This window comes from Cryptotermes secundus, unplaced genomic scaffold (assembly GCF_002891405.2).
Source record: "Cryptotermes secundus unplaced genomic scaffold, Csec_1.0 scaffold430, whole genome shotgun sequence".
Taxonomy (NCBI): Eukaryota; Metazoa; Arthropoda; class Insecta; order Blattodea; family Kalotermitidae; genus Cryptotermes; species Cryptotermes secundus.
Window position 1 is genome coordinate 798918 of NW_019721010.1, and position 25927 is coordinate 824844.

General features: G+C 40.8%; 1 protein-coding gene across 1 annotated transcript in view; it reads right to left on the bottom strand.

The window, feature by feature from the left end:
• Positions 1-2767: 2767 nt before the first annotated feature.
• The window catches only part of LOC111875157 (abnormal long morphology protein 1), a 177513-nt gene continuing 154353 nt past the window's right edge, over positions 2768-25927 (bottom strand). The window contains exons 5-11 of the mRNA XM_023871223.2: positions 14701-14775; positions 12604-12720; positions 10770-10886; positions 6983-7137; positions 6260-6644; positions 5067-5476; positions 2768-4592 (exon numbers count right to left, since the gene is read on the bottom strand). Coding sequence (XP_023726991.1) covers positions 4574-4592; positions 5067-5476; positions 6260-6644; positions 6983-7137; positions 10770-10886; positions 12604-12720; positions 14701-14775 — 1278 coding nt within the window. The 3' untranslated portion in view covers positions 2768-4573. The remainder of the gene's footprint in view (positions 4593-5066; positions 5477-6259; positions 6645-6982; positions 7138-10769; positions 10887-12603; positions 12721-14700; positions 14776-25927) is intronic.

A 25927-nucleotide genomic window follows, 5' to 3' on the forward strand; every position in this document is an offset into this window, starting at 1 on the left:
AGACATGCGGGCAGAATACTGCTTTTTTAACTTTTTTATTGAAAGTTTTCTATGGTGAAGGACTCCACAGTATTCAACAAGCATGTTACAGTGTTAACTAGCAATTATTCCTGCAGAATGCCATATATAGCCAGGCAATCTGATGCTGGTTTCTCATTACTGAGGGTCAGCTTCAATTCCACCGACTTCATGTGAAATTTGTGGTGGAAAAGTTTCACTAGAGCAGGGTTTTCTCTCACTTCCTTTGGTTCTACCCTGCTCAACATCATTTAACGATTGTTCCACATTCATTAACATTACCCCTGAGGTGTGTAATAGCCCTGACCAGGCAGCATGCTATTACAGTCTTGGTCTTTAAGTTGGGGGCTTCATTTCTGACTTGGTATATGCCTGGTTAAAGCACAAGGAAATTCAGCTTTTCTTTATTTATGACGAAGGAAAGATGTCCACATTTGGACGAGTCGAAGGCAGCCAGTCTGGCATGTGAGAAAGTATGTATTTTTTGACAAAAATTAGGAACATCAAGTGATGTAAAAGTGCAACATCATGGCACCTGCATTGTATACTGACATGCTGGGAAACCTTCAGAATCCTATTTGACTTATTCCTAAGAGCCAAAGTTACGTACTAAACCCATACACAATAACCTCCATAGAGGAAGTTAGTTCATCATTAGTTCAACTTCTTATATTCCCTAATTTTCATAATCCTTTGTCATCTTTGTATTTCATAAAATAGATGCTGATACGGCAGACTATTGGGTACTGCCAGAGAGAAGCCTTGCCCTTAATTTATGTTAAATTAGACACAGATCTTTAAGCAATAAAAATATAAGAACCTGGAATTCAGACAGAGTGAAATGAACATAATTTTGTTTCAGACATCAATTCATTTCACCTGCAAGTCATATATAATAAGAGAAGTTGCTCTGCGTGTTATTTCATCTGTTAAGATAATTTTAATTTCTTTCAATTCGTAATTCAAGAAAGACAGCATTGTAGTGGTTTAAATGGCAATCATTAATCCTCTCCTAAGATGGTGTATTAGTCAGTGCTTCCAAAGGCTTATTTGTAAGAATGGTGAGAGAAGAAATTCCACATATAATCACAACCTTGGACACTCATGATGATCCTCCATAGGATGACTTGTCACATTATCCATAATGACACTTATGATGTCATTAGGACATGGAAGTCTTGTGGGGGAAACAATTCGTTATAACTCAATAATACACTGTGCTTATTAAATAATTACTACTATATGTACCCTATAAAGGTTACATCTGATTTAGCACATAACATATAGCCACCTTACTAAATAACAGCTGCCTAGCCACACCAAAAATTTCCAATCTCCAGTTCGTTCCCAAAATCAAATGTGTTTCCACATTACTGACCACTATATTAAATCTCACATTATAAACTAAATATCAGCAATAAAAGTATAATTCCATACTCTCTCTTTCAATTTGGAATTTTCTGTGCCTAAACCAGACACTGCTCTCTAGGATCGTAATTAGCAACAGTTTTTGTCATTCACACTATCCATGTATATTTACTAAGTTCATGGATTTCTGACAGGATTCAGTGAAATACAATACAAAGCAGGATACAGTTCCACTGCACATCATTCATACAGAGAAAGTTTCTGGTGTTAATTTCAATACAGAAATACATTCAAGAAAGCACTAGTACAACATTTGCATTTCTTTCACTAAGATTGTAGCATTCAAATACTATTTTACTGTCTGCTAATACTGATATTCCAGACTGAAATGATTATTTTATGTTCAGAAATGAAATTTAGATTTAAGGCTGACAGATACTGTATGGATGATCAGCCATGACAGTTCCAACAAAACTCAATACTGGTAATAAATCATGTAATAATTGTTATCAATTGTTCATCACATCCATGTATCATCTGAGTAATACATATTCCTCAGGGTTACAAATAATAGTAAGGAAATATTTTGTCATAAGGAATATTCAGCATGCTGCTACAAGATATAGTTTCCTTTGTTGTGCATAAAATTAATTAGTATTGTCTAAAGCATTATTCAGGAAATATCATACATTATGCAGGAAACCTTACAGAAGAAAAGTGCTGTATGTTCAATGACATCTCTGCTTTGTCAGTTTTGTATCCATCGTAAGCTGAAAACTGAACCTAGTAACTTCTTGATGATAATGCAATGATCCATGTCACTAACTGACGATGATCATACATTCTCAAAGATTTTTCAGACACAATTTGTCAAGAATTCATATTTAAAACAGCACCAATGCTGTAAATCAGTAAGTAAGTAGGTAAGTAAAGGTATCCCTGTAACAGGCCGTGGAGACCCATAAAGTTGTGAATCAGTATTTATAATAAAAGCAATTTCTACTCTGAAATAATGTCTCTTGAAGTGGAAAGGAGAAATCAACAGCAGTAACAATAGAACAAAACAGAACTGCAAAATATAATTATCATATATCATACTTGGTTCAGACTATATCTATACTGGCTTTCAGATGTTAATTTATTACATAAAACCTCATTTATTAGGCCTTGAAAATGACCATCAAGAACAAAAGATGGCAATTACAAACTATATTAATGCAGCAAGGGAGAAAAAATTAAAAACTGTGCCCCTCTTTCCATAATATTTCATTAAGACAGATTCTGAATGTTGTTACTATCTCATTGTCTGCAACCAAGGATAAAAAAAAAAAAAAAAAAAAAAAAAAAAAAAAAAATTGGTTTGTTGGGAATGGGACCAAGGATAAAAAAAAAAAAAAAAACAGAACAATCTGTGTGTTTAGGAATTGGAAGTGGACACTGTACATAATACATGTTTATAAAGATACAAATGGCAAGACAAATTATTATTAAGTTTTATGGAATGTTGAGGCATCTTGCAGTGCAATGGCTGGAGTCATGATGTAGTGAAGTTTTCAGATTAAACCTAGAAACTAGTTATAGAGGAACAATATGACTTAAAACACTAACATAATCTACAGAAAATACATCCACCTAATTAGCCATTAATTCTGATATCTCATTTGTTAAGTACTGTGTGCTTACTATGGTTTTCTAATAATGCTTCCTAACTAAACCTATATGAACGAAAGGTTATATGTTGTAATTTATCTAATGGACCTATGACAGAAGTCACCAGGATCCCCTAACTCCTACGTAACTTTGAATAAAACAATTAGAATTAAATAAGTGACCAATTACAACATATATAATTAGTGCGTTGTTTCTATAACAGGAGAGACCAGCATTCAGGTCTTTCATCAGATACAGCTGGCCGAATTATATCTGAATATTCCCATGGCAAGAATTGTACTCGTCATTCTGCATCATTTAACACTTTCAAATATTCCTACGAATATAAATTTCAAAATATTGTAACTTTAATTGAATTCTGGCATGAAATTCCAGGATCAATTTAATTCTTGACATTAGACATATTCTGAGCTGTCAAATAACGCTGATATAACATTACTGGTTATAGGGGCTTATGTCTTCATTGCATTATAGCTATTTAGCAACATCAATAACACCAGTACACTTTTAATGTGCAACAATTTGCATCTTAATTGTCAGTTACAACAACAACCTTAATCATAGAAACATCTTTTTCATTTGCAGCATGCAGCCGCATCATTGACAGAAACTGCAAACCTAATAATACACATATGATTCGTTATTTATTTTTGTATCAGATGAATCTGGTATACCAAATGCATATTCACTACCACACTAGTAGGTCTGGATGGACAAATCACTGCAGAAATGAACTTCTGACCCAAACAGAAACACAGCTACATTATTATATAAAGCAGCCTTTTCTTCTTGCAATGTTAAGAATTTTTAAGAACATACTCATGTTGGAGTAAGTACATACTGCTCCGTTGCTCCTCAGCAATAAGGCTGAGCTAGTTAACAATGGGGTGTGCTACCACAAAAAGTAAAGCACAGAAGAGTACCCTTTGTAATGACGTGACATGGAACACTAAATTTATATTGAAAGCATATAATTTAATGTTGTACTACAGCTTTTGCACCAAAGGAAATACAGAATCTGGTGAGGTATCCAGTACACCATTTCTGATTACACTGGACTGAAGGTGAAAATCACAAATACTTTGTTGAGATGAAATGTATGAATGTACCAAAATTTATGAAGGAATGAACATTTAATCATATAAATAACTATTAAAATGTCATATAATTTCTGCCACATAAATAAAACCACAAGTCAGTATTCCATAATTACTAACATCAAATTAGAAACATATTACTATTCAACAGTACTATTTTCATTTCCAGTTCAGCGTAAAGCATGAAATATGAAGAAATATTTATCACATTGCTGCTATTATCAAACTTTCCCATTGATATATCATGTTGGCATTTCATCCAATCACAGTGAGTAAATCATGGAACAGGTTAACAACGTGTGTAACCCAGCTTTAAAAAACATAATGTCACATATCAGCACTGGCAAGTTAATGAACTTGCTGGACTATTCAACTGCACATACTAACTTTTGTTTTGCAGGTCATTCTGAAAGTAACACCTACATCCTTTGTGGATCACTGTAACCAAAGAAGGATAACGCATGAACAGCCAGGTAAGAGAACTCAAAACAATTATGGACTCACACTGAGAAGAAGAAAGGAGACAACATATGAACTTTCTGTATGAAAACTGTTGAGCATAAACACGAATATACACAACCAAGATTTTAAATTGGATGAGTTATATCAGACTGGAAACACATCAAAATGTTTAACATATTATTACTATAAACTAGTAAATATTTAAATGCTAATAATAGTTGATTTTATGTAAGTTAATGCAAAAAATGATAGATTCTGAGACATAATCACAACATTAGAAATAATGAGATAAGAAATTAAACACCAAATATCAGACAAAGACAAGGGGCCAGATGACCACCCAAACTACCACAAAGCTGCTCACACCCTGTCCCTTCACAGTGTGGGCTGAGGACTTGAATGCCTTTGCCTCCACTTGCAGCACCACACGTATCAGAGCAATCAGTTTACCTCTTTGACACTCTGTTGATTAGCTTCCTGAAGGATGCAGTCCATTTTGAGCGATGTAGTCCTTGGGTGGATTTGTCAATGTTGTCATTAGTTGCATTTATCTTGTTACCACTCTTTGGGGTGGATGTGCTGCGATGTCCCCCTGCTGTGTCATAGAGTTCTGAGGAGAAGCCAGAGTCAGATGAGAAGGCCCTGCCTGTCACAGCAGCAGGCAGTGATGGTCCAGCTCCTATGTTGGAGGAAGCTGATGTGAGCGAGGTGTCTGCTGTCAGTGGGATACTGGAAGGATTGCCAAATGTGCAATGGCAAGGTGGACCTCCTGCTGCTGCTGCACTAAGTATGTTGAATGAGGATAATTCCTCCCCATGGCCAGAGTCATCACTGCTGGATTTAGACGAACTAGTGCTTACCTACCAACAACAGATAACAGTACCCAGAAATCAGAGGTTCATCACAATTCAGTTACACAGGTATGACCTGATTAGGTCTGCACATTTTTGTATACACATGGTATTCTTTCTTAGGCATACACTCTATCTGTAAGCCATGACCACAATCATACGATTTTTTTTTATATGTTGTAAAGAAACTACAGGACAGCCCACTGAAATCAATGGTAAACTGAGAATACTAATACAGGAATACTGTTAGTTACAGGCTGAGTTCAGTGAAAGCCATTTCCTGTCTCAAGAAACATACATGCAATATTGAATTGAATTATTTATAGGAAATATTACAGTTTAGAGGTCTGTTATAATTAAGGTCAAATGATTCATGCTTACTTAGGCTTTAACATCACTGCTGTTCAGCAAAGGGTATTGCATTACTAATTGAGGAAATGTCAGGAAAGAGAACATCTCTAATTATTTTCTACACAGTGCATTATTAAAGCAGTTTTATGCTCATAAAATAATTCTTAACACTACTGATGGACAAGATAAAATAAATGCAGCTCCCATTTTGCATAGGCCTTCTGCAGAAACATGAAGTTTCAAGTAATACCTAATATACATAGTATTCATGTTTATTTATTGTGCATCTCCCTCTATTTCAACCCTTCAGCAACTCTATGCTTTGAAAGAACTGTAGTATCTTACAGGGATGCCTTCATAGTCACTTGGCTCCATCAAGTAATGGTCCAGTCACATAGGAAAGAATTATCACACTCTTTTACTAAATACGTAATTACTTACCTCATCAATGTAGGATATGTATGGGGGGAGTGTTAGGCCATCCATAGCACCATAAGCCATTTCACCAGTGAGATCTATAGGAAGTGACGGAGATGGAGAAGGAGAACTCGTGGAGGTCTGGGTCTCTGTTTCCTCTGAAGAATAAGCTCTGCGGAAGGAGTATTCAGATCGGGTGGATGGGAAAGGAGATGAGTGACCTAAAAATGCAGAGTAACCAGAAATGGCTGAGAGGCGCCTATCCCCTCGTGCTGCACCGGTACCGTCATAATCTTCTGAGGCAGTGGAGTACTTGTCAGATGTGGAGGAGCTGGTGAGGGGTACAGGCCGTATCCAATTGCGCAGATCTTGCAATGGCGCTTGGAAGCAGGACAGTAGTTGCTTCTTGCTGCAGTTCAGAGCACAGGTTTTACATTTTACAACACACTGATTCATTTTTAAATTACTAACAAATATTTTCCCCCTTCTTCAAGTCAGTTTATTTAAAAACACGATCTCTAATGCACAATACTGGGCTTGCAGCAGATTCTGGGGAAACAAGAAATGCATATAAAATTTTAGTTGGAGGACCTGGAGTATGGAGACCGCTTTCACGTTATTGTATTGTATTGGTCTACTTTCCGTGGTATACAGGCACTGCAATACCTGCACCAAAAGATTACTTCTGGAATACTGTATTTTGAGATTTAGTTTTAAAGGTATAAGGATAGGAGTATCTGTACTTACTCACTGCCCCTCTCTGTGTAGTCCCCAAATGTGGCCTTTGTATATGCACAGACAGAGCACTTCTTCCTCTTGCACATGGCAAGGTGTTTCATGCCCTTCTTGAATTGGTTGTTGAGTGTTGCACTCTGCCGTGCAACAAATTTTAACTCCGTCACCTGCAATTACACATCATCAGAAACTATGTGTTCAATGTCGCTTCTTGCAATCAACCATCTGCACAACAACTGTCAATTACAAGAAGTAATCTGTATACTACACACATGAGATATGCATTGAATGTTTCACAGTTGGAATATGCTAATTCAGCTTGTGCTTGATGAAAAGAATTGTGTTTTAAATGTATCTTCTTTAGGAAGTTATGTGTTTATCTGCATTGCAGTGGTAAAAACAGCTGTTTACCTTTAATTACAGATATTTATTTGTACACTGTATTATCATCATAGACCTAATTTGTCTCATATTTCATTCTGATTTACATAAAATAGCATGTTACAAATAATTATAAAATTACATTAAAAGTATTAATATTCTCACATGAGGTCTTATAAAGATGGTCCTGGTTAAATCTGTTTGGAAATTACATACATGCGTCTCATTCAGCCCTCCCAATGTACATGCCAAAATTCTGCCCCACTGCAGTAGAAACACTCAAAATCTTTCTTCTATTGCATAACCACATAACAGACTACTTCCCAATGCTTTACCTTATCTTCATTCCATCTTAATCCAAGCATGAGCACACATTGGCCAGGAGCCTTCAGAGCCCAAAACTTCCTATTAATTTTCTCCATAGGTAACAGCATCTCCCACTACCCTCAACTCTCTCTCTCTGTCCTTCATCTCATAAATGGTCAGTGTTAATCCTTCCTTTCTCTCATCAAAAGAGCACACTCACCTCTGTCCAGTATAAACAAATTAAGAATAATTTACTTCCACCCTCCCTTATGTCTGCACAATATGGTATGCAAGCACATGTATGTGTATAAGGCGCAATCAAATGAAAACGGGTCACCACGCATAACTCACATGGTGTGCAAGTTGGTAACACTGGAATTTGCTTATGGTACAAACATCTGGTGGGGACTCGGGAAAGCAGTGACAACGTGCCCTTGCACACTAGTCGTTTGTTTATTGTGCTGGAAGTAAGGTTAGCACTACATGTGTTGTCCAAGATCAGTAATGGAGGTTGGTAAAGAAGAACAGTGAAGTGTAGTGCATTTTTTGACTGCTGAAGGAGTAGGAGGACGAGAAATTCATCGTAGCATGTCTGTTGTTTACGGCGAACACAGCATGTCACGTTCGCATGTGCTGGCGTGGCATAAGAGATTCCGAGAGGGACGTGTGTCACTGAAAGATGATACTCGCCCAGGACAGGCTTATTGTGTCATAACTCCAGAAGTTATTGCTGCATTGGATGGTCATATCCAGGCAAACCGACGGATCACTGTGGAAGAAATTAGTCTTTTGATGGGAATAAGTCATGGTTCCATACACACCATTGTGACAAAACACCTGCTGTACCACAAAATCTGCGCGCAGTGGGTTCCACATCAACTCACAGAGGAACAGAAGACTCAGGAATGGCTGCAACACTGGGTCACTTGCAACGATACCATGAGGAAGAGTATGCTTTTCTGTCCCGTACTGCCACTGGGGACAAAACTTGGTGCCACCATTCTGATCCCAAGAGCAAACGGCAGAGCCAACAGTGGAAACACGTGAATTCTCCCCCACCGAAGAAATCCAAAGCCGTATACACAAGTTCTGGTAAAGTGATGATGACATTTTCCTTCGACTGCAAGGGCCCTCTGCTTGTCGAATTTTTTCGAGCATGGGGCCACAATCAGTGCACAGTGCTACGAAGACACTTTGCAGAAACTGAGACGTGCCATAAAGTCAAAACGCCCTGGAATGCTATCGAACGGCATTATCGTTCTTCATGATAATGCGCACACCCACACTGCCAACTCTGTGAGGAATACACTATAGAGATTTGGTTGGGAAGTGCTTCAACATCCCCCCTACAGCCCAGATCTCTCCCCATGTGATTTTCACATTTTTGTAGACCTGAAGAGAGATATTCGTGGACATCGGTTTGCATCAGATGAAGACGTGTGTGGCTGGGTAAAGATGTGGTTCCGTAGACAGCCCACAAGCTTTTGCAAGGATGGGACTGACCGTCTTATCTCCCAGTGGGATAAATGTACTAAGATAAATGTACTAACAGTTTTAGAGATTACTTTTGAGGTAAGATATCTTCTTTAATATGTTGTACTTCTGACTCGTTTTCATTTGACTGCCACTCATACAAACAGTCCACACCCTCTCACCCTGTTTTTCAAAGCACAAATTTTTATTTTTATCCTCCTATTTATGCCTACATCTTCCCTTCAGGGTCTCCTACCAAAACTTTGTTTAAATTTCTTTTTCTCTCTCATGCACACTACATAACACACTCATCCCAAGCTCTGTGATTTTATCATCTGAATTATATTTAGCAACGTGTACAAATGAACAAGTTCTACATTATGCAATTTTTCACTTTGCAATAATGCAAAATAGGAAACATATCAGGCAAATTTTAGTATGAATGGACTTTACTATGATTTCACTGAGACATATTTTAATTAGCGTAACTAGTTTACTGATGTATGGAACTCAAGAATAGCGTATCTTTCAAGAAATTTCATTCTAGATCACAGTGATTAACTTCACAACCTGGATATGTGGATCCTCTCACAGAATTCATATGCTTCCCACATCCACCTTACGCGCGTGAATTCACTCTATTTGACTCCTGTCTCTTCCCAAAGTTGACTGATATGCTCTGAGGGATCACATCAATCTAGAATTGTTTTGGAAGCAGTAATTACCTGATGGGAGGAATATACCACTAAAGATGAGTTTCGAGAACGTTTTCAAAGCCAGGTACATAGGTCTGTATGTGCAGAGAAAGGTACAGGCCATTGATAAGAGAATAAGATCCTTTTTCTCTCTTTCAAGCAGCATAATTTTACAGTACAACTCAGTTTGCTCTTGAAATGTATCTCATCTTGTATATGAGATACAAAGGTGTTGATATTTACCTGATGAGGGTGGAGTTCCTGTTCTGTATGATACTGTGGCAGATTTGTTCTACACAAGAAAGTTTGAGCTGCAGAAACGGCTGTTTCTAAGTAATTCACACATGCAACAATAGAATGGGGTTATGCAACCCGTTTCTAGGCAACAGCTAAGTAAACATAATTCCATGCATGCTCAATGATGTCACACCCCAACAGTGATAAGCTATCACATGACTTGTGTTTTCTGTGTGGTCTGCAGTAGAACTGTGTTTTCTGTGTCATCCATGCCATGGCTGTATAACGTGAGCCCGCTTGCAGCTGAGAGTTTTAGTTGAGTTCCGAGGTTCCAGGGTGATTGAAAACGAGATCACAAGAAGACTTCATAGTGATCCGAAGTGCTATTTTCTGTGTTGAGATCCGTTGCTAGGAGACGACTAGTGGAAACTGAGAATCCTAGTGTGTGTGCAATGGGGAACTGTAAAGTGTGTAAACCAGTGATAGCGCTGTATTAATTGTAATTAAGAAAGACTGTAACCGAATTGCCAATAAATCTAATAATCCGAACTAGAACCCATTATTTTCGTCACCCATACTCCCCTACACGTGGCAACACATTAGGTACTTCCCAGCCTGGGCTGTAAAACTTATACAGTGATCAATTAATTAAGGGGGTTAAATGAAAACAATATACAACATTGAGGAATGGTTTTTGGACAACTTACTTCTTTCTCCAGGCCAATAAGGTTCTGACTGATCCTTTTCTTCTGCTGGGTGAGGTCAACCAAATAATGACCAACACCCTTTCGCTCTTCACTCAATGTTTCTTTGAGCTTTTCGTTCTGCAACAAAGAAAATGAGTTTGATGTCTGCTTCCAGGTCAGAAGTGCAACAGACTGGAACAAAATAATGTTCATTTTTCTGGACAATATTCATCTACCTACTTTTCATTTGAAATAACATTTCAGAGACTGGACTCTGTCTCTGTCATCATGTAAGAAGCCCAACTGACAGAGCTGGAGTGGAGAGAGAAACTAGTTCTATCACTTGAGCTTGTCAAAGTAGGCTTCTTATGCGAGAACAGAGACCAAATCCAGTTTCCAAATATTGTTTAAAATAAAATCAGAATCTGGATAATGTTCAGAAAAACAATCACTGTGTTAATATAACATCATCACAAGCTTTTATAGACTGAGTCAAGGTAGGCTGACTGCATGCATTGCTAAGGATTTCTTCCACCCCTCTTAAAAAGTCTTACTTTATAGAAATGAGACGCTCTTGAAATCAGCAAAAACAAAGTTGTTAGCAAAAGTTTGGCACAGCTTTAACATTACAGCATTCAAAGACAAACTTAATATTTTATCCTGACACAGGAGTTGGACTACTTTAGGCCAATTTGTAACAAACTGATCAACACTGGATGCCATTTTCACATCATGTCCAGATCAGACCTATGGTCCACCCTGCCTAGCATCCAGTGTGTACTGAGGCCTCTTTCTCAAAGGTGGAGGGAACAGCAGAGTGTCTGTAGCATAAAGCTGACCACTCACCATGCCATGGGTAATACAGAGATAGAGGGGTAGGAGATGTATGTGGGGCGACATAAAACCAAAGCCAAATGTCTCATCATCTGATAATTAGAGATGTAAATTCTACCACAAACATCCCAGTAGTGGTTATGATACATTCAATAACCAAGTGAAATATGGCTTTAATGTTTATTTCCTGTGTTACAAATCTGAGTCTAGACAGACTATTCCCCTTCTTATGCTGAAAATGTTGAGTGACACAGTCACTGCACCTTATAATCCATTCCATTCCATTAAACTCTATTCTGTTATATTATATGCTATTCTATTCTATTTTGATGCTCTGAAAAACAAACCTTGCTTTTCTTAATTGATGTTTGGTTCGTTTAATGCCACTATCAACTGTAACAACTTCAGTTGTTTAGTTTAAGGGACAGGAAGGAAGTTCTTACGATATGTAACTACATCATGAAAGGATATGAACTCGAGAACATAATTATTCTGACTTATTGAACAAACTTTCTGACTATCCTCCATCTGTATTTAATTTGTGTGATATCAGAGTCAAAATTTTGAAACATTTTATTTGCAGTAAGTACTTGTGATGAATACATACCACAAAAGTCAGTGTCAGGGCTCTACATTGAAAGTTGTGGAGGAATTTCATTTTGGTCTGTACCAATGAGAAATCCATTTGGATGCTGCTTCGTGCTATCGATTTTATCTCCTATTTCTGTCACATGAGTTTAACATGAACTGGAGATGAGTGACCAGCTTCATGCTCATGTCACTTTAACCCCCTTCCCCCAAAGATGACTCGATGTCCAGTGAATAGGAGCTGAGTGGGTCCTACAGCCAGTTTAAATGTAGTGGTGAAGACAACAATTCCTGCCCCTAATGGGAATAAAATCCAGACATCCAGACCATACTGACTGAGTATGCTGGCTCATAGATTAATTCTGATGGGTTTATGGGTTTAACACTTGTAAAGAATAAACATATCACTGAAGGACTGATTGATTCCACTTGCCTCTTTTTCAAGGGAGTCCTTTTCTGCAGCAATGGCAGTCACCTGGCGCACAACTTCCTGACGAGCGCGTTCTAGCCCTCGGCGAGTTGCCTCAGACTCTGCAGCCTGCTGCTTTAGCTGAAGAGAGAGAGATATATAACATAAAAATGAACTTCTAAAACCACACAGATACAAGTGTAGGCTTATTTTGTTCTGTGTACAAACCTGGGCCATTCCTATGCCATGCAAAACATGCATCTTATTTCCAAAACCTTATGCCATGCAGATATATGTATGAGTGGAACAATCACATAGTCTCAATCATATCAAAACCAATATAGCGCATGGCAGTTCATTGATTCATTAGTTATCGCCATGAAACTGACAGCTTGAAAAACTTTTTGCATAACCAGCATGTTATTTTATATTCTACAAAAACAAACCTTAACAGAAGTTGCATATTTATTGAAGATTCAATGCCATACATAATTTCAGGATTCCGCATTAAGTGATGTTACTCTTGTTCCCAACTCAAAAGTTCATGCATCCCTCATGTTGTTATAGATTGTACTAAATTAAAAATTATGCGTTTCTGATGGATTCTAATGGCATAACGTTCATGCTAGATTTCATGAAAACCGGTTAACTGATTCAAACATTTAGAGGGGACACATACACGTCAATACGTGCACACACATGCTCGCACATGCATACAGTATGGTGATCCTATAATCCTCCTTTATTTTATTAGAGGAAATCAGCTAGGAAAGATATGAAGTACAACAAATGATACTCCTTAAATCAGCTAGGAAAGATATGAAGTACAACAAATGATACTCCTTAAATCAGGTAGGAAAGATATGAAGTACAACAAATGATACTCCTTAAATCAGCTAGGGAAGATATGAAGTACAACAAATGATACTTCTTAAATCAGCTAGGGAAGATATGAAGTACAACAAATGATACTACTTGACCACTCACTGCTCTTTCATTATAGGCTAAGGTAAACAGTGAAACAACCAGAGAACAGAGACAGTTAACAATAAGAATGCTGTGAGAATAAGACCCTTCTCACTGAGGCCTCAAGTGCGCCTACTGCACCAGCCCCTGATTACGAATGTGGAGCCAACTTGGATAGAATTAAGACTGGGAAGGGAAAACTGAAGTTCCATGAGAAGGACATGCCTCAATTACTACTCTGTCCTCAACACATCTCACATTCACTAGTCTGGGAATGACAACAGGCCTACTGTGAATGGTCATTAATGTGGGCAGATGTTGAGAATAGGTGTCAATGGAAAGCATAGAAAGCACTATTAGAAAAACATCTGCCAAAAGATATTTTGGGGAGACATAAAAGACAACAGTTTGAATTTTGAGTAGGTTCGGGTTCTGGCAACCAAATCATTCTTCATGCAGAAGAATATGAAGGAGATGAGAAGGGGAAGAAGACATTATACTGTTACGTAATTATGTCGTTTGTATGTGTTGTTACTACAGTTTCATTTTACTTCAATTTGGATGAATGTAACTTCTGCTTTCAGTGTTGGTTAAGCATTCACAAGTAAAAGAATGTCTCATTCAAGCGTGAAACTTGTGACAGCAATTTAGACTTGGAAAAGGTTACGGTACATAAATGAAACTAGCCAATAATTACGCAGAGAACTACAGAGAACTATGCAGGTTTTCATTTGCAGGGGCGAGGTGAAACGTAATCTCTTTGCAATGTGTCCTCATACGTGTCGATTGTGTTAGGCCCTGATAAGCATAAAGCGTTTGTGGAGTGACAATTGGCAGGAGGACACTGCAGAGATCGGAGAAAAACCGAACCTGCCACTGTCTTAAATGCCACATATCTCAAATGGACTAATGTGGGACTGAACCCGGGCCTACGGTCAGAAGCCTGCAGGTAACAGCCTCAGTAAAGGTACAGCATTCTCTAGAACTAAGCACAGAGTAAACAAGTTTGGGTATTTGTAGTTCAAAAAATGAAAGTTTCAGAATCGGAATGTGATTAAAATCTACACGAATTGTCCTGACATGAACACAACATCGCTGTGAGGTTAATGTTAGAGTCTGCTCCCTCTTTACAATGCGTCACAGGTTGAGTCTCACCTGTCGGTAGGCCTCGTTCTTTTCTCGCTCCAGTCTGTCCTTCCATTGCCCAAATTTCTCCTTCTCGGCTCGTAACTGAAACAAACAAAAGATCACAATAAAGAAACTATACTAAATGATACACACGATATCGGCACAGAGTCTCCACCTATTCACGAATTCAGTTCATTACAATTCAGAATTAATTCTTAAACAAGTCCTTCGGACATCTGAAAAAACTCCTTGGGAGGGGGGTTTGACCCATCGCAAAACCTGCTACCTTTAAATTTGATTTATTTGATTTGTTTCATTCTGGTCCGTCACACTAACAATATTATAAAGAGATAAAACAGTTCCATCCAGTGGGACTGGTGAAGATTTTCTTATTTCAATTCTTCATGCCCTAATACATCAAGACAGCCGCTGTAGTTGTAAAAACTTTAGATTTTGTATCCATTTGTATATTATCAACAATGTATGTATATTTTAACGTTCAGAACATCTATTGTAATAGTAGTTTCCAAACTGTATTGAAGCCCCTCTGATGATGGTCTCTTAAGGACCGAAACATGTAACGGCATGAAGAACTGAAATAAGAAAAATCTTCACCAGTCACAAGGGACGGAATTGTTTTATCTTTTTATAATACTGCCACCTTCCTTTTTTTCTTCGTTTTTCTCTCTCTATGACTCTACAGCCCTTTGGACCTTGGCCGATTTTTCAGTTTCTTAATCCTATACACAGTCGGTAGGACTCCTTGGACAGGGGATCAGCCAGTCGCAAGGCCCCTACCTGCGTACAAAACAGCACAAACACATTATAAACGCACACAGACATCCATGCCTCGAGTGGGATTCGAACCCACGACCTCAGTGTTCGAGCGGGCGAAGACGGTTCATGCCTTACACCGTGCGGCCACTGTGATCGGCAAACCCTGCAATTACACGGGACAATACAACTCAGAAAAAAAAGGGTTTAGAACGTAAGATACTACCGATCTAGCGGTCAAAGACTGCATAGACATATTGGCCACACGCTCCTACTTTACATGCAGCTCAAGTCAGTTGGTTCTTTGAAGACGCTACCGGCATGAAGACTGTTTGTTTGGGGCGCATAAAAATAAGAACGACAATAACACTGTACCGATGTTCATGGGGTTAAATACGAGTAAAACAACATAAAACATGAAGGCCGCAAGAGGAAAATTGCGCGGGAAAGGATAAAACGGAAACAAACATTCTCAAACAAATGTACTTTAGTGTGAACGACAGAAATACCACTGAAATCTTTTGACTTAAGAACTAGTGCAGTGTAGAGTAACGGTTTCGAAAAGTGAACAGTTGCTTGAGGATGGCCAAGTAAGGCCGAAACATGTAGCAGATGACTGTTGTTTTAATGTTATTCTAAGTTAAGGAGAGATTGTGAACAGAGCTGCATTAAAGATGGAAGTGAATGTGTGGAGTAGTTTTCTAATTTACATAGGTCGGATAAAAAGTAGTGGCAACGCCTCTATAGTTCTGAAATGACTTTATTACCTGAGGTAAACACACTTACATTCCTTCAATATAATCGCCCCCCCCCCATGTGTACCACCTTCTGCCAAATTTGTGGAAGGCGTTGTACACCATCAGCGCGTCCACTTCCGTTGATATCCAGCAGTGACCGCCCTATAGCACGAATCTCATCTCTTGTGTTGTAACGTGTCCCTAGCAGTGGTTCTTTCATTTTGGCAGAGATCATAATCGCACGGACTCATATCGGGTGAGTAGGGCGGATGTTGCAGTATCTCCCATCGCCAGCAGCGAAGGAGATCCTTGACAGCGTCAGCAGTATGAGCCCTTGCATTGTCATGAAGGATGATGGGGTTCGTTGCCAACAAGTGTCGTCGTTTTCTCCTGAGTGCTGGACGAAGATGATTACGCAGGAAACTGCAGTAGAAGGCAGCGTTTACTGTCTGTCGTTGGGGTACAGTGTGGTGTATTATCACTCCATTAATGTCATATGCCACAATGAACATCGCCTTCACATTACTCTGTGTAGGGCGCACTTTCTTTGGACGAGGAGAGCCAGGATGCTTCCATTCATTTGACTGTCGCTTCAAGTGCGGTTCGTATGAGTGAGCCCAAGTTTCGTCCAGAGAGACGATCCTTCCAAGGAAGTCGTCACCTTCCCTCTGGTACCGGTCCAACAAGTCCTGTGCAATTTCATAACGTTGCCACTGTTGCACCTCGGACATTGAATGGGGTACCCAACGCGGTGCAGGTTTGCGGTATCCAAGAACATCGTGCAGAATTGTGGAGTACGGTTTTGTGACATACGCCAATCTAGCAGCTAACTCCCGCACGCACCATCGACGATCGACATCCAGCAAAGAAGCAAGAAGCTGAATTGTATGGTTGTAAACATGGGGTCGTCCTGAATGGCATCCCTCCCTTCACGGAACAATTTCACCCACCGTGCCACTGTGCGATATGGCAAAGCAGCATCACCACATGCTTCTCGCAGTCCCTGATAACAGTTTTGTGCACTACGAACTCGTGCAACTTCAATTTTTATCCAGGAGCGTTGTTCTTGTTTCGTAAACATGTTGTTAGGGTGCTTGAACAGGGCTCCCGCACTTCAAAGCGACGCACAATGCAAGTTAATGCAACACAACCAGAGCCACTAACTGCACTACTTCAACTGAACTTCTGCTATTAGCTACAGACGGCGCTAGTGCCACCTGACGCACATCTTTCAAGTTACAGCAGTGTTGCCACTACTTTTTATCCAACCCTTGTAAATCATCTGGTTCCAATGTTACACGACTGCTGATTGAAGTTGCTGTCAACTGCCTGTACAGACCGTCTCATCACATTTTCTACACGGCTTAAGGATATACACGTAGTGGGACGACGAATTACGGAGGAGCGGAAGAAGGGTTGTTTACTTATTAATACAAGAGACCCGTCTGGGGCGGGGCTGTCACACCTTGTAGCAGCATCAGAGTAAGAGCTGACGTGCAATAGTATGATTTATTTTAGCATAACAGACATGTTCCATGTTAAGTGGGTCCCTTGTCACCACGGCACTGCGCGTCCTCAGGTTGTGGATGGAGGAGACAGCCTCCAGATATGGAGGATAGCTGTGAATATACTGAATAAGCAGTCGCGGAGAGCCGGCAAGGGGTGGTCCTTCAGCTTTGGAGTTGAGCGTGGGGCTAACTCATCACCGTAAAAAAATAAGTTTGTTACGAAACGTCACAAAGGGCCTCGGACTTGGACGGATTCTCTGGAAAAACGACCTAAGCTAAGGAAAATGGGCGTGATATTTGAGACATGGAATATAAGACGTATGTATAAGGCAGGTCATGTAGCATGAATCGGGGAAAATGAATGCATATAGGACGTTGGTTGGAAAGCCAGAAGGGAAGAGCCTACTAGGAAGACAAAACATTGACACGGATCTTAAAGAGATAGGATGGTGTTCTGTGGACTGGATCGATCTGGCTCAGGATAGGGGCCAGTGTAATGCTGGGAACCATACATGCTCAACACAATCCCGATTAATCCTATGCGCACTATATAATGCCACAATTTCAACTGCAGAAGTGGGCACCACAACATCGAACGAGACGGGAAGACTATCATGAATGTTATCCGAAGATTCAGAAGGAATAGTCAGACCTTCAGAGACTGAAAATATTAGCATGTAATCCCTACTCAGGATAACCGGCGACTCGGGCGAGATTCAAACCTGATACCTCCTCAATATGTGTAGTGCGTTGCCGCTGTTATGAAGCTCCTCGTTATAGAAACACATAATACTTTACGAAGGGGGTACACATTCACGGCTTCTTCTGTGGCCATCGACCATCCCAAACCAGAGATGAAGGAAATCTTATCCATTATTACTATGCTTTTAATTATTTCCACCCTTCGGGTTAGACTTTTTTGCTCTCGAACATTCGCTCTGAACGTCTTTAACGCTTGATAATACCAGCGAAGATACACTCACTCATGGAGCTCAGCCCTTCTTGAGAAGCCGCCAATTGTTGCAGCTACTCAAGAATTTCCCAGCATTTTATGGAACTCGAAGTTTCATTACCGTGTTCACAACAGCCCTCCACTGGTCCCTATCTTGAGCCAGATCAATGCAATTCATACCATCCCATCCTATCTCTCTAAGATCCATTTTAATATTGTCCACCCACCTACGCCTTCGTCTTCCCAGTGGACTCTTTCCATCTGGCTTTCCCACCAATATCCTATGTGCATCCCGCTTTCCCCCCATTCGTGCTAAATGCCTGCCCACCTCACCTTCCCTGATTTGATTATTTTAATTATACTTGGAGAAGAGTACAAGTTATAAAGCTCCTCATTATGCAGTTTTCTCCAACTTCCTGTCACTTCATTTCTCTTCGGTCCCAATATTCTCCTCAACACCCTGCTCTCAATCACGCTCAGTCGATGTTCCTCCCTTAATAATAGATCGTGTCCAAAAAGATATTACATACTCTGGCGAATCGAATCATCCTCATGAAACAAGAGTTACAGAGCATGCAAAAGACGCCGTATCAACAGACACATTATGGGGAGTGTTCTACAATACGATTCGCGTGTATCTTCACGCGCGGAACGTAACTGCCACCATTCCCAACAATTGCTGTCATGTCTCGTTCTTCCATAGGCTGTGTCTTTTCTGAACCCAGTATATATTCTCGTGTAACATTTAAATCAACAATATTGGTTTCCACTGGTGTAAGCCGAGCGTAGAAACGGCGAATCAATAAGAACTCTTGTGCTTTCACGTCATGGAGATTTGCTGGGAGACTTACGGAAGCCGTGTTAATATAAAGGTGATTACAAAATATTAAAGTGTGAAAAGTGGGACGGAAGTATAGTGACTTATTTGAAACCGGCACTCGCTTCAGGAAATTACCTCCCACGCCCCCTCAATTAGGTGCCGGGTCGCGAGTGGGACCGACCACGGGCCCTCCTAATGCGAAGCTGACATGCTAGAAGTATGAGCTGGCATTCCGTAGGTACCGTGTCCCTCTCACCTTGTCTGCGTTGGTTCACTGGAAAATAGCGGTAAGGTAAAAGTAAGGAGCTGATATCCTCACGCTTCAGAGCCATGCTATTACCCGTATGACATATAAGTGCAAACAACGCTATATCCATCGACCTCGGCACTAGACGGAGATGGTGAACTTCACAGAACCTCGGTACTCGCTGTAAAGCAGACTCCGCGGGTCCCAAAACTGGTCTGAAGTGGTGGAACACAAAAATATCCCTGTCCTCGCTAGGAATGAAACGGCGGTAGTTGAGCCCATACTTACTCATGGAGGTGAGCCCTTCTGGAGGAGCCGCCAATTCTGCACCTACTCAAGAATTTCCCAGCATTTTATGGAACTCAAAAGGTTCATTATCGTGTTCACAAGAGCCCTCCACTGGTCCCTATCTTGAGCCAGATCAATCCAATCCACACCATCCCATCCTACCTCTCTAAGATCAATTTTAATATTGTCCACCAACCTACACCTTGGTCTTACCAGTAGTCTCTTTCCTTCTGGTTTTCCCATCAATATCCTATATGCATTCCTCCTCTCCCCCATTCGTGCTATATTCCCTGCACACCTCATCCTCCTTGACTTGATCATTCTAATTATGCCTGGAGAAGTGGAGCCCACAGCCAGTCAATATACAGACTGAGCTGATATGGTACATTACAAGTATTCACGAACTCCACGTCATACGACAAGAAAATGTTTTCCGGAAGTTGCTGAGCGAAAGTTCTCTGAACTAAAATTGATGTCTCAAGGCCTACAAAAAGCACGGACTGAACACTGCTACACAGGCCTAGTTGCTGCAACTTTCGCTTCCCTTTTCGGCTCGGAAATCCTGACTGGGGTTTCGTAGGCCCTGGAGGCAAAAACTAGAAATCAGCCGCTTCCCTTAACATCCCTCCGAATGCACCACATGCAGTCATCTATTCGACTCCATATACGAGTAATCTATGGAGTTGAAAAACTGCCACTACAAGAAATGAAAAAAAAAAACATTATGGAGGTAAGGTAAAGTTGTCCCTGTGCTTAACTCATTAAGCACTACGCCTTGAAGACGTATGGGGGAGTGATGTATAGATCCACATTTTCTTGACGTCAGCACTAGTTGGAAGTGAGTGGTTAGCTTCACGCCCCGGCCGGTTTACCCCCGGTACCCATATAGGAGGTTGGGTGGAACCCAGAACCGGTCTGGACGATGTGGAGAAGTGAAAATTCTTTACCCTACCGGGACTCGAACTGCGACCTCTCGGTCGTCCAGCCCGTAGCGACACACGCAATGAAGAATTTTGTGTTCTGATCCCTTTATCTCCTGAGATGGTCTGAAAGATGCAACATCCAGCTGGATGGCGGTGCTTACATTCCTCCATATTCAATCAGACCCGGCTATTCCTCTTCGCATGACCCGAAGGCTTGTAAATGAGAAAGTAGGTAACTTCTGCATTCTATTAAAAACGGGGGGCAAGTTTTTTTTGATCTGTTAAAAGAAGAAAAAGTCACAAGCAAAACAAAGAAAACAGACGACCTGCGAAGTTGCGTCAAAGCGTGATAGTGAATTACAAGAAGAACAGACACTACAGCACTGAGAAACCGTTCTGAAGGTATGGTTGCCTGCTCGTCTGGTAATATGCAGATAGCACGCGAACAACGTGCCTGTGGAACTATGGAAAAGATGACAATTCGCATGAAAGAAGGAAGACAACAGCCAACGGTATTCTATAGCTACAAAGGGCAGGCATGGGCACACAGCATATCCGAATAACAAGCAATCGAAGCAAAGTCTTCTCTGCGTAAAATGTATCACGCTTCTGCCCAAATCCTGTAGAGTTCACATCGATGCTAAACAGCGCTGTTAAACACTCAACCACCACACCAAACCGACCCAAGAGGCATTCAGTCAACCTCCCCACAAACTTGTATAATTAAGAGATTTGTTTCAAATTGTTTACATTTGAAAGGTATTTACTAGCACTGTATTGTGTTCTAAAATAAATGCCATTTGAACTGTCAAGCCGGCTCGAACCACTTAGTTGGTTGAGGCACTATGCTACAAACTGGAAGGTCGCGGGTTCTATTCCCGATGAGGCCATTGGATTTTTTTCAATTTACCTAATCTTTCAACCGCACTATGGCCCAGAGGTCGACTCAGCTTCTAACAAAAACGCGGCCGGCGCGTAAGGCGGATAACCTTACCGCCATCTGTAAGCCGACTGTCTAAAAGATGTGAGAGCCTCGACGTCTCACAACCCTATTGGCCTTCACGGCCTGTTACAATAATATTACACGCAGCAGTCACGAAAACAATAGGAAAGAAATGTTGGGAGGGGTATTCACTTTATAGAAACGGGACCAAAACCTACTGATTACAGGAATATTATGCTACCGTACTGACCAGAAGGCTTCTCTGACACTAACCCAGGTAGACCACGGTAGTGTTTTCCGTGAAAAGCATTTTCATTCTACACGTGTCGGCCGAACAAAATTCGATGGTTCGAAATGCTAGATAGGTCCAGTTTTTAAATTGCGAATTCCTACTGTGTAATGGCGCCGATTATGTCTGCTTTTGGCCAAATGCCTGGTAAAGTTTCATGAGGTCCTCGAGCCAGCAGCCCAAACGCCATAGTTTCGCTCTAAAGGCAAAACTATTTCCTCCTTATTTCTGTAATAAGGCAATATGAGGTGTGGAATGGGGGGATACGTAAAGAAGACTTTGTAATTCAGAGGGCAGTTTTAAATCAAGCACAGACTGTTTAGACACGTATTCGGAGGAGGCAGAGAAGGTATGTATATATATAATTTTGGCGCAAATCTCTTGGAAACAGTCATTCGGAAGACTGAGAAATTAACAGGAAGATATTATTAAAGAGAATCTTATGGAAATATGATGTGAGGATATGAGATGGATAGAAGTGGACCAGTATTATGTTAATGGTGGGTTTTGATAACTGCGAATCTAAAAGTTCAAGTTTCACTACCAGAACGTTACTGCATCTCTTTGCCCCTGACCAATATCATGTATCTCACAGTTTGATGTCGGAAATCTGACAACACTATTCACAGAAGAATTGAATTTAGAGTATTGCTACTTAAAATGTGCTTTCAGAGTATAAAGAAATTAAAATTAAAATTGAAAACTGCTACCTCGAAACGTTACGTAAAGAAAGTAACCTCTAGAGCAAAAGATGAGTAACATATACTGTGGGCCGATACAGTTCAATCAGCTACAGGCATGATAACCGGCGTTCGAATCACAGTCGGAAGAGGGACTTCCTTCTTTGCCACCACGTCTAGCCCGGCGCTGGGGCCCTTTCAGCCTCCCTTCCACTGCAGAGCAGGGGCTCCTTCCCTCGAGTCCAGGGCATGACTGATTATGCACTTCCATCTAGGGTCTGAGTTAAGGATGTGTGGACCTTTGTCACCCTAAACCACTATACACTTTTATGGCGTGGTGTTTAGGCAGAGGGTCAACTTTACCCTTAGTTTTACAGAATTTTCTGGATGAGAGTAGGAGCCGGGATAGCTTAGTCGGTATAGCGACTGGTTACGGGCTGGACGACCGTGGGGTTGGAGTTCTAGTCCCGATAGGGTCAAGAATTTTCTCTTCTCCGCGTCATCCACACCGGCTCTGGGTCCACCCAACCTCCTATCGAATGGGTACAGGGGGCCCTTTCCCCGGGGCAAAGCGGCTGGGATGTGACGCTGACCACTCACCTTCAGTTAGTGCCGAGTTCAAGAAATCCACTCCCCGATAAACCTTCACGGCGTAGTGCTTAATTAGTTAAACACAGGTACAACTACAATTACCGTACTGGGTGAGGGCACACTATTATACAGGCCATAATAGGAGCTTCGCTTGTTCACAGCAGGAAACCAGTTCTGCTTGCAGCAGAAAGTCGGAAAGTCATCGCTTTCTTTCTATTGTCATGTCTGTTCTATCGGACAGTTTACGCAACAAAGACACGCAAATGTTACAACAGTCGGTAACAATATTACCAAACAATAGTTCCCCCTCCCCGCCCTGGAAGATAAATGTCATCACGTGTGACCTGTAAGTCACATTATCATCTCTGACGTCTGCTACTACGTCATTCCTTCCATAGAATAAACATGACCCAGCCTAAAGTTGAGGGATCTAGAGTGGTAGTCTTCTAGGTTATGACACCGCGTACCCCAGTACGTAATTACCAACGTTTCAGTAAATCCTGATGTTTCCGTCTTCACTTCTATCCTTTAGAAGGAGGCAGGAGATTTCCCCGAAACGTTTACAGTCACCTACCTGACTATTCGGTGGAATAACCCCAAAGAGTACAATATAAATCTTCGACGCTCCGAGAAGCCCAAATAAGGGTATTCGTTATTACAAACTGTACTGCATATATGGGAAAGCAACTGAGGACGAACCAGTCGAAAGGCGAAAAGAAAACGATCGCTGTAGTCGGGAACCTTAACGCACAACAGTGTCCGAACATTCTGGAATGAATAACGACTTATTAACTCTTCTATTCTTGTCCGCCACGGGCCTTTGGGCACCTTGTGATTAGTCTCCTGCTATAATATAGAGGTCATTCAGTATAAACCAAATGAATACCACTCTTCTGGCTTGCAGTGACGACAGATTTTGGAAAATCTCACGGTGGGTTATCCATTCTTCCCTATCGCCGTCTCTTCTTATACTTGGAATTTTTTTTAGTTAAATTTAATAGTGCACATTTTTACATTTAACATTCTGCTAATATCTTCGTTTATCTTCAATTAAGTGTCAGTTCCATATACAAGAGCCGGGATAGGGCAATCGGTATAGCGACTGGCTACGGGATGAATAACCGAGGTGTTGGAGTTCAAATTCTGATAGGGCTAAGAATTTTCATTTCTCCATGTCGTCCAGACCGGCTTTGGGGCCCACCCACAATGGGTACCGAAGGCTCTTTCCCCGGGGGTAAAGCGGCCGGGACGTGAAGGTGACCACTCATCTCCAACTAGTGATGAGGTCAAGAAGAAGTGGGTCTATATATCCACTCCCCCATACGCCTTCATGGTGTAGTGCTTAAATACAGGTAGTTAAGCATAGGGACAATTTCACCTTTTTATTCCATACGAACGTATTGGAACTGCCGTTACATATGGGATTTCCTCATGTCATTTTAGCGTTATGCTTATCATCACACCTGTTCACTGGTACCGCTGTATAGTCTGGTTTACAGAAGAACTCGATTACAGCCACTTCAATTACTCTCACATGCGGATGTTATTATCTTATTTCAGTGTCTTTTTACTGTTTAAGAAACAATGGGAGTTTAAAGATGGTCCAATCAACTCCACTGAGTAGAGAAGCTGACGGTCGTTCCGGTTGCCAGGATATCTCCCGCCCTCTATGGACCCCGAAGTTTACCATCGTATTCATAAAAGTACGGTACTGAAACCTCTTTTGAGTTACATATATTCCATGTCTTTAAAATTCGTTTAAATATAAAGTCTCTCACAAGAGCGTATGTCAATAAATAGAACAGGACATAGAATGCAACAAAGTATTGGACTATACGCCACTGGGAGGAAGAAATTCTGACAGCCCGAAGAAAAGCCGGAGACACCACCAACTGCACCTGGAGGATTTAAGTATAGACAATTAACCCCAATCCTCCTAGCTTTATGACCATGGTTATAACGACATAAATAAATAAACCGCCCAACCTATAAAAGTGTGAATAAAGTAAGGAAAACAAACACACGAAGAAAGATGACGGTATTACGCAAAGCGGTGTTATTCCATAGGGTGCGCAGCATAGGAACTCTTATGCATAATGTTGTTGTAACCTTCGCACAGCGCAGTATGTCTGTATAGAGGAGACTGTAAAGCCGAGCCTTGGTGGCTGTAAATACGAACAATAACTTCTGTCCCACTGCTTTCCGTACAAACGATTGTCAACTTCCTGTTGCCGAAAATTCTTTTTAAGAATTTAGGAAGGTAGTTCGAATTTTTCTTAAGGTCAAGTTAAAGGCAACCCATACTGAAATAAAGATGAGTATTAGGAGATGATGCCGGTCACTGTATCCGAGCGGTCTAAGGCATGTACTGTCTTCGCTCGCTCGGAAGCCGGGATCGTGGGTTCGGATCCCACTCAGGGCATGGATGTTTAGTTTGTGTGTGTGCGTTTTTCTGTGTTTGTGTACAGGTACAGGCCTTGCAACGAGCTGATCAACCGCCCA